The 10,401-nt window shown below is 40.2% G+C and overlaps 1 protein-coding gene across 1 annotated transcript; it reads left to right on the top strand.

The window, feature by feature from the left end:
* The first annotated feature begins 631 nt into the window (after positions 1 to 631).
* LOC124143926 (galactose-specific lectin nattectin-like) lies at positions 632 to 8,854 on the top strand. Its single transcript, XM_046513085.2, has 5 exons — positions 632 to 833; positions 1,769 to 1,863; positions 7,185 to 7,275; positions 7,674 to 7,902; positions 8,635 to 8,854. The coding sequence occupies exons 1-5, from the start codon at positions 782 to 784 to the stop codon at positions 8,642 to 8,644; spliced, it is 477 nt and encodes a 158-aa protein (XP_046369041.1). The 5' UTR covers positions 632 to 781; the 3' UTR covers positions 8,645 to 8,854.
* The last annotated feature ends 1,547 nt before the right edge of the window (positions 8,855 to 10,401 follow it).

The following is a 10,401-nucleotide window of genomic DNA, read 5'->3' as shown; positions in this document are numbered from 1 at the left end:
AACGACGCGAATAGAGGGACGAATATGCCACGAATAAAAGCGGGAAAGTGTGGAAGACTGATCACGTGACGTCGACAAGGATGCCTATATGCATTAAATCTTCAACAATCAACTTCCAAACAATGCCTCCGTGTTGCCGTATATCAGCTTTGTGAAAAAGATGAATGGATGAATTCACAGTTGTCATTTGCACAAGACGTTTGCGAATCTTTACCATGGCCGATCGGCACGTTCCCACTTCTTGCGGCTTGTACGCATTGCAGAACTATTTTACGACAAATCGTAAGATTGTCGGCTCGAATAAGAAAGCTTTATAATTTTTTCAGGTATAAAGCTTACATGTCCTCCACACGTAACCACGACATAGATTTTATGTCTTTGAACTTTGACCCATAGGTCAGACTTTAAACATCAATGCTCAGTGTTAACCCTTTAACCCATCATGTTATTATCGCAGCCCTGCTAATACCGCTAAGGGCTTCCCGTGTTTTCTCAGCGTAGTGAACATCCTCGAATAATCGCTTGCATCACGTGATTGCTAATCCTCGTTGTCACGTGATAGGGAGCAGAAGAATGGGGATTATGTTGTTTATAAATGTTTGTCATAAACAGGCTGGAAGGGTAAGAATCATTTTGAGGAAGTATGGAGGCCAACGCGAATAGCAAAACGTGATTGCTAATCCACGTTGTCACGTGGTACGGAGGAGAAAAAACGGGATTATATTGTCTTTAAATGTTTGACATGAACAGGCCGGAGAAGCAGGAGTAATTTGGGGGAAGCATGGAGGCCAAAATGAACATCGTGTTTTTTCTAATGTTCTTTGTGCAGGCATGTAAGTATTAAACCGATATTGTGAAGGATCAAATCCCGGCGTTAACGCTGCGACTGGCGTGAGTCTAACGTTGAACTGCACGCGTGGCGAAAGCCGCAGATTTAAGATCGCTTTGTAAATGAGTTGTTTAAATTGTGATGAGGTTTGCTTTTAATATGTTGTCATGGCAGGTGTATTTCGGAGGGTGATTATTGTACTAACATGTCATTATTTCTGACATTAAGGAAAACATATTTTGCTTGAAAGATTGGTGTTCATGGAAAACATATTTTACTTGAAAGATGAGGCAGATAGTGGGGTATAGCGGTTTATGCCGTAGGTCGTTACGCTGCAGGTCAGAGTTCGATTTCACCGCCTCCGTGGTCTAGTGGTAGAGCGTCCGCCCGGAGAGCGGAAGGTCCGGGGTTCGATCCCCGACCGCGTCATACCAAAAGACGTTAAAAGATGGTACTTGTTGTTACCCTGTCTGGCGCTCGGCATTAAGGGGCTAAAACAAGGACTGGTCGGTTCGGAGTCAGTATACTGTGTCTGAGTGGGGTATTCATGTTTAACTGCGGCATGGTATCTCAGTGAGCTAGCACTATAAATCAGCATCAGTCCGGACTAGTACAAGCAGCCACACAAACACACACACGTGCATGCACGTCGCTATATAAGTGCAATAATCTTGGACGCGACGTTCAACCCCATTTCACCTCACCTCACTAGAGTTCGATATTCCTCATTGATACAATGTTTGAAGCCCTGCGTAAAAAGACGGAAATATTGAAAGCGGCGTTTGAAGCCAAACGTTCTCCGAGGGAGGGACCTAAGAACGAAGCATCGCCGTCGTCGACTAGGTATCTTCTGGCATATTCTTGCAAAAAACACATGTAATTTTCATTTTGAATGAATACATAAAAATGACACGTTTCCTTTCCGTGAACATCTTCCAGATTGTTTCAACGTGAGATGTCCGAGCGGGTTCATCGCCAATGGTGCCAAATGTTACAAGTTCGTCAACTGGCAGGCTTCGTGGCCAGAAGCAAAGGTATCGTAAAACAATGACACGTTTAATATATAGGTCTCGATCAAAACATCAGGGGCGACCATTGATTTCGCTGAAACTAATGCAGAATAACTGATATCATACCCTCACAAACACACAAGTGTCTAGGTTATTTGGGAAGCTAGAAAAGTTGTTAATAAGTTTATCTGGTTTTCGTTATGAACGAGTGCTGAAGGGATAACCACGCGTTTCTTCACGGGCGGGTTCGGTAGCTTTCGTACTGAAAAGCCGCATTCAAAATCATATACTGAATTCCCTAATTTAACACTTTCTTCACATATACTACTGGCTTCGATGTCATTTAAAGGTATCAAACGCGGGTATTTTGAACAAGAATAAACCGTAAAATAAGTTAATATTATTTTCAACGCTTTTTTGCCTTTTACGCTCAATGAAACCTTATAATCCATACTGGTTAATCTCTGACGGTTTATATTTATTATCAGTATTTATTCGTTATGATTTTATTACTTTTATCGATAATATCAATAGTGCAGGGAGTATTGATACTCTCAACATTTTAACTTTTCAACGATAAACTGCCATCAGACAATGAACAATATACTGCAATACACTGCCCACCTGTTAACACCATACAGAAAACTTAAACGTTGCATCTGATGGCGTGAACACGATACAACAATTGGTAAACAAAAATGTGGCTTAAAACATGATATTTTAGTATTCGTGTTGCAACTCTCATATTGTATAATCATATGATACCCATGTAAAATAACAGAAAAGACGCTTGTGGTCTTGGTTTAAGTGTTTGATAAACACACCAAAGCACCCTAACCAGAGTTATCTGGTTGACAAGGAACAGCTTGAGGACATTGTTTGTTAACAGTCAACTCTAAATAACATCTCTGGTTATCTCAAAGTGTCACGTTGTCTATCCCATCGAACAAATGGATTTTAAATGTATGCCATATATTTGTGCAGTCACAATCTCTGAACACATACAGTTTTTTCACGCCCAAGAAGCCAAAGTAATCTCTTAAGAAGTATTGTTAAAATGTTTCAAGCCGCGTCTCAGTTGTGTTATTATATTCCCCAGCCTTCGAATGTCCTCCAATAGTTTTTCTTGTTTATTATTAGCTCGTTTCAGTCATAAGATGTTTGCCGCTTGCTTTGTAAATATTGACGTCTGGATTATTCCGCACCAAAAGCAAAAATATTGCCAAGCAGATAACACCCTTGTCAACACAGCTGATGCGGTTTCCTTTTTTAGGGGGTGAATTTTGTTCTAAAGAAACAGAAAAACTCTTAAATTGAATTCAAGAACGGGGATGGTCTGCGTTAGAAAATTGTTTGATCTGAATCACGCGTTGTTTGAAATGACGCAGTTATCAGTGGTCCATTCATATCATGTCATCCCTGTTTTGCTTATTTGGATATGGTATCGGTTTTAGAAAATATTCTCTGGCGTTGACTATTTGAATTTACATTATTGTTATTATAATTGTCTGTATATTGACTTTTTTTCATTTATATCAATATAATTTTGACAATATTCTTCAAGAAACAGATGTGAGTGAATCTGAGCGCAATCTGGCTGGCTATAATTTATTTAGAGTTGATTTGAAAACAGGACATATACTTCCATTAATGCTGTGCGAATACCTTTCTTTGGAGGTACAGTCGAGCATGCTCTTTCTACGAAGGTTTCAAGAGTTGTTTAATCAAGATTACAGCGTTCAAGGCCTTAACTCTATCAAAACGTTTTATGGTAGACATGTGGAGGAAATTTCCAAATTTGACGAATGAGTGACAAAGATTGTGTCTGATGCATTTCCCCCATTTTCCCAGTACTTTTTTTTCTACTAAACCATCAAAGTGTCAGTGGGTGCATTCTTGGATAAGAATATGTATATATTTTAATACAACTTTAGCCACGTTACCCCCACCACACCCTCACAGAAGCTGAATTTATTGTCTGTTTTCCTGTTTAGTCTAAACGAAACTTTCTCTTCACAAGCAAAGTTTGTGCTCTCGACAATACAATCCAGTGGAGAATGGTGTGTCTCTTTATTCCTTGTCGTTATCTTAGAAACACGCTAAAACATATACAACTAAAAAAAGTGCACAATATGTGCACTTGAGACTTTTGGAAAAAGCTATAATAAAAAAACTAATTGTAACCAGAGGTATAGAAGCTCACCTTTGGTAAGTGTCTCTAAGACGTGTGTGGGAGGGTAGAACAATACTGTAAAATACTTGGAGATATGGTCCGAGTTTTCATTGATATTGTTCCAGTTCTCTGAACATTCTGTGATAGGTTTTTTATTCTTTGGTGGGCTCAGCGATCGGACAATATGTCTTATATATATAATTAGTATGGGTTGAATAAAGCAAAATGAAATCATTAAAACAAAGCGACATTTTGCCCTTTAGAGATGGTATATTCACACATAGCAAAACGTGATTCCGGAACTATGATGAATTCAATGCAGCTGGGTGTTGATTAACTGCAACCTTTAATCATTCTAAAACATTATGACTGAGTTATTTAAAAAATAAAAATCGACAAAAACATGACCCCATTCATAAGAATTTATGGTAAAAGCAGAGTTCATTGTACTATTCCGACTATATCATAAGCATGCGTCAATGAATCATTATCAAATTGTAATGGCACCAGGTGTTCGCGAAAATTAAATTCAGATTCATATTTGCTGTCCATGAAGGTATACTGTACACACAGCAAATCTAGTTCTGCTATTACTGTGAGTGAATAGGAGAACAATCAGAGTAAATACCCACTATTTCAAGCGGCAAGTTTACAGTATGTTATGACCGATATGTCAGCTTCAGAATAGCAATAACCTATAACAGGTCTAAAACAGAGGATCCAGATTATCTTGTTCTCTTTCCACATGGTTATTCAACATATTACATTAATTATTATCTGCACATCCTTAGAAATTGTAAACGCCCATATATTAGCTTACATTTTAAATATGCCTTTGGTATTAATTATCATACATTCGTTCAAATTGTAACATCGTGTAGCGCCCGCTTTTCAGGTTTCACATGTTTCACGTGACTCACATGCAGTCTCATAATTTAGTTTTTAAAAAGCGTTTCAAACTTTTCCCATTTTCCAAACCTTATCAATGCAAGGGTCATTTATCTTTTGTATTCCGGTAACTTTCATCAAATGCACGTACAATTGAAGACCTTTCCCAAGTGGTCACCTTTGAGTAGTTTGGTGAATAACCTTCGACAAAAGTTATTGGGGTGAAAAGATGAATGTATGATTGAGTCGTGACCTTGACCTTCAACGGTTACTTTACTCGAATTGGTACACTATGCTTGTGGGAGACAAATTGAATATTCAACTGATTTCATGCACCTGCCGTTGCGACCATTTGGATTAATTTCTAACTTAATACCCTATTACATGTATAATAATATTATTAATATGAAAAACGAATATTATGAGAGTTGTCCAAAGATTTAAAGCAACATGGCATATAGTTTCGCATGCTTTGCAGTTTGGCAGGAAAGTTGTATGCATCATTAATGTGTGCTCTGAAAGCGGCCATTTGTATTTTTTTTCAAATGAAAACAATTACTTTCGTGTAGTCAGGCTCATGTATTATAGAAAAATAATATTGATATGTTAAACTTTTTGAAGGAGCAGAGTTTTCAGCGGACAGATTGTCAGACGGATATCATTACGTAATCTAACTTTGACTATGTTACGGCTAGCCAATTAATATACACTGTGCAATGTGTGTTAGACTAAACGACATTGCAAACCAAATTGTCGATTTGTTATGTCTTAAACGGAATTGTTTTCACATTTGTTCAAAAATGTCATCGAGGAAAACAGTAAAGCAAAATGCACGTGCAAGTTATGGCATTCGTAACTTGTGGTAGTGGCTATGAAAAGGCAAGCAGAAGCCGATAATTTGTCATTCACTTGTCAACATTTTTCAAGTTCAAAAATGCCGAGACTCAGCGCTGCCGATCGGAACATCACCATGGGACGTATCCAAAGAGGAGAACCGCAATCTTCTGTTGCACGCCACTTCAACGTCCACCACAGCACCATTTGCCGCCTTTGGGACCGATACACACAGCTTAATTCCACTACATGACCTTCCGAGAACCGGCCTACCAAGAGTTACCACCCCTGCACAGGATTGCTACATTCGACTGTTCCACCTTCGTCATCGCAATGCCACAGCTACGGAGGCTGCAGGACCCATCCTTGGTTTGAGGAGGATATCGGACCAAACTGTCAGGAACCATCTTCGCGAGGCTGGAATCCGACCCAGAAGACCAGTCATCGTCCCTGTTTTACAACAGATCCATCGACAGCGACGCTTGCGTTGGTGCCATACGTTACAGCCTTCGAATTTGAGAAACTGGAGACGAGTGTGGTTTAGCGATGAATCACGATTACTTCTTCAACGGCGAGATGGAAGACAACGTGTTTATCGTCGTCGAAATGAGCGTTTTGTCCAACATTGTGTACGTGAATTCGACAATTTCGGTGGCGGTAGTGTCATGGTGTGGAGGGCCATATCCTACACCACGAGATCTGACTTGGTTGTGGTTCAGGGAAATTTGATAGCAAATCGCTACATGAATCAAATTCTTCAACCTCACCTTCTTCCAAGCATTGACCACCAGAGGGAGCTGTTTCAACAGGACAACGCTCCACCTCACACAGCTCGTGTCACGGTAGACTACCTTCATAATGCCAATATCTACGCTTTGCTCTGGCCGTCGAGATCACCAGGTCTCAACCCAATCGAACACCTCTGGGATGAACTTGATCGAGGTGTCCGTCAACGTCATAACACGCCGCAGACACTACCACAGCTGGCCAACGTGTTACAAGCAGAATGGCGCAGAATTCTGCAAGACAGAATTCGTACACTTCGCACCAGTCAGTGCCGAGGAGATGCAGAGCCGTGATTGCTGCCCGGGGCGGTCACACGAGATACTGAGTTCAGCGCTACATTGTGGCCGTATGTGACATGGCAATGAACAGTTTTCAATGTCTTTGTACAACAAGAACATGTGACTATCGAGCTCCAAAATTTCATATTTATGATATTAAATATATCGACTTTACTAGTTACAATAAATTTACAAAAGATCTACCTGAGCGTTCCTTTTCTTTTTTTGAAGTGTGTAGATGGATATTGCTCATTGCGGCGTTAAACAGCCTATTTAGTTACGTCACTATCACTGTAGACCAAGAATGTGTATGTATGTTCATGTTTTGTACCTATTCAAGATACTTTGTGAGAAATATTGAACTTGATCTCTCACATTTGCTACAGGTGATGTGTGATGTCATGGATGCGCACCTGCTGGAAATAGACTCGCCATGGGAGGAACAGTTCATCCTAGAGAGACTCGACTTTGTTGAAAGTGGGTTGGAATAGATTTTGCTTTGACTTACTTATTCATTGTACGTTCTGTTGACATTCCTAATAAGTGTTCTCCAACAAATATTTAACAATGTGTACAAAATGGACAACAATCAAATGCAGTCTTTTAAGCTTAATATCAGGGCATTGAACAGAAAAGTGAAACCGTCGAATTCAGTCACTTCAGGGCTCGGTTAATCCAAATTCACCTAATAAATTTGTAAAAAAATATTCAAATTAAGAGTCAGCTAAATGTCCAGACTAAAATCGGGTCGTAGGAATTTCAGGTATAGAAATCTCTGCATAAAGCAGTGCCGATTGTACGATTCCGACTATATCATGGGCATGTACACGTTATTCTGTGTTGACGCCATGTTAAATAGTTTCGTATGATTTCAGATGAGATTTCTGACGGCTCTTTGTGGATCGGCGCCACGGACATCATCAATGAGAACGAATGGGTTTGGATGACGAGTGGTAAGCGTGTTGGCTACCGGAACTGGAATAGGGAAGAGCCGGAAGCCATGATGAAAGTTCATGGTCATTGCCTCGCTGTCACTCCCAAGCCAAAGTTCATCTGGGAAGAGATACCATGCAAGCAGGAGCTGTTCTTTATTTGTGAAATGAAGTAGGTTAAATTTATTTATTTAAACGTAAATGTTATACTTCAATTAGCCGTTTAATTATTATACGAGGGGCGTTCAATAAGTTTTGCAACTTCAATATAAGACCAAGTCGCAAAATATCTTTTGCACTTTTTTTTCATTATAATCTCCATTCACCTCAATACACTTATTCCATTTGTCCTTAAAGCTTTTAATACCACTTTTATAGAAATCCGCAGATTGGCCCTCTAACCACGCCTCTGTGGCAGCCTTTATGTCCTCGTCATCCTGGAAGCGTCTTCCACGTAGGGTAGATTTCATTTGCCGGAACAGGAAATAGTCACTGGGGGCTAAGTCTGGGCTGTACATATAAATCACCCACGCTACAGACAGGACTTAGCCCCAAGGGACGCTTTAACCAAACATTGTGCATGGAACCGGCTAAAGTGCAAGACACCAGGTCACAAAAGGTTAAACGTCGAAACATCCCCACCTAACACCACACACACATCCACATATTCAGCTAACGTTTTGAAGAACAAGACAAAATATATATCTAATATCTTTTTTATTATATTTTCCACCTACCGACCAGGTTATTTAACACAAAACACTTAAAGCAAAAAATAAAAACAGCCTGGACAGACAGATAGACAGACAGACAGACAGACAGACAGACAGAGAAAACAGCCTGGTTTTAGTATGAAAGGATTGACTAGTTGCATGATGCCAATTGTTTTTTATTGTTCTTTCAGTATGGACTAAGATACGAGTATGGACATGCACAGCTTCTTGGCACAGGTTCCTGGCACAGGTTCCTGGCTCCACCATATCAGTCAATATACGGGTCTTACAACATATGTTGCCACATTTTAATGGAGGGACTTTTAATGGATCTAACTGAGTTCCCTACATAAAACAAAGTAATTTATACCTGTGAATATACAACGTTTAAAGGATAATAAAATTGTGATTTAACATGAAATCACCTGGGTTTTTTTAGTACATTGCTTGTCGTTGGTGTTAGTTAGTTATGTTTATGGCCGCTCTTAACACTGTACATCACGGCGCTTTAGCTTAATGGGGACGTGAGGTGAGATGAGAAGAAAAGAGGTGAGGTGAGGTGAAATGGGGTTTAACGTCGCGTCCAAGATTATTGCACTTATATAGCGACGTGCATGTACGTGTGTGTGTGTGTGTGGCTGCTAGTACTAGTCCGGACTGATGCCGATTTATAATGCTAGCTCACTGAGATACCATGCCGCAGTTTAACATGAATATCCCACTCAGACACAGTATACTGACTCCGAGCCGACCAGTCCATGTTTTAGCCCCTTAATGCCGAGGGCCAGACAGGGAAACAACAAGCACCATCTTTTAACGTCTTTTGGTATGACGCGGATCGAACCCCGGACCTTCCGCTCTCCGGGCAGACGCTCTACCACTAGACCACGGAGGCGGTCTACTATGTTGTTCATAAGAGGCAACTTAATGAATTGGGTGGCCAGGCGAACAGTCCTTGTTTCATTCCTTAATTATTTACAGGCCGCCGTCATTTACATGTAGCTGGAAAAAATATTGTTGCGTGAGGCGTTAAATAACAAACACACAACACACTATTCCTCTGTCAATTAGTCCAGATACATGAGTTAAACAAACAAGGAAGTACAGTAAACTACGTTTATAACGAACTGACGGATATAGCGAACTTACTTTTTTGTCCGGACTATTTGCTGTAGTTATGATGTATATATGCTTATAACGAACTACGGTTATAACGAAATAAAATTAGTGGTCCCTTTAAGTTCGTTATATCCGTAGTTTACTGTATCATAAAGACATCTGAGTGAGTCATATGGTTTTCGACGCTGTCAGCAATATTCTAGCCATGTAGCATGGGGAGACGTCAATGTGGGGTGAACGAGTGAGTAATATGGTTTTACGCCATTTGGAGCAACATTCCAGCAATATTTCGTAGAGAGACGTCACGGCGTCGTGAACGAGTGAGTATGGTTTTACGCCGTCGTTAGCAATACACCAGCAACATCACGGCGGGGTGTACCAGAAATAGGCTTTAACCCATTTGAGGAACTGAACCCAGACCTTCGGCGTGACGAGCGAACGCTGCAACCACAAGACTACATAACCGCCGGCGTGTTGAACGCAAGCTTTAACCACTTGGCTGCGTTAAACAAATCACGGCGGCAGATATCTGAATTGATGTTTCATGTTAATTTCACAGAAAAGAACACATTACAAAACAAATCCGACAGATGCAAAATATTTATAGCTATAGAATAAACACCAGGAGCATGTCATGAGACAAATTAAATCAAACACAATTTCCCTCTGGAAATATGAGTTCCTTTTCAAGAGAATAAATACGGTTGTGTATCACTTTAAGCAGCCTCTGTATCATGTCGCGACTAGGAAGACCAAGAATTAGATTTACAAATTGTTCCCACGCGATGGCCTTGGGTCCGACATATTAAAACCGGCACCCCTAGGCCGTCCAACCTCTT

This window comes from Haliotis rufescens, unplaced genomic scaffold, assembly GCF_023055435.1.
Source record: "Haliotis rufescens isolate VD_foot unplaced genomic scaffold, xgHalRufe1.0.p SCAF_12, whole genome shotgun sequence".
Taxonomy (NCBI): domain Eukaryota; kingdom Metazoa; phylum Mollusca; class Gastropoda; order Lepetellida; family Haliotidae; genus Haliotis; species Haliotis rufescens.
The sequence above is the reverse complement of the archived record's forward strand: the minus strand, read 5'-3'. Positions and strand labels throughout refer to the sequence as shown.

Excerpts from the sequence above, each read along its gene's own strand:
- LOC124143926 (XM_046513085.2), top strand. The coding sequence starts at position 782 with ATGGAGGCCAAAATGAACATCGTGTTTTTTCTAATGTTCTTTGTGCAG. Across the intron at positions 1,864-7,184 it reads CTTCGTGGCCAGAAGCAAAG|GTGATGTGTGATGTCATGGA; the intron begins GTATCGTAAAAC and ends CATTTGCTACAG. Across the intron at positions 7,276-7,673 it reads GAGACTCGACTTTGTTGAAA|ATGAGATTTCTGACGGCTCT; the intron begins GTGGGTTGGAAT and ends GTATGATTTCAG.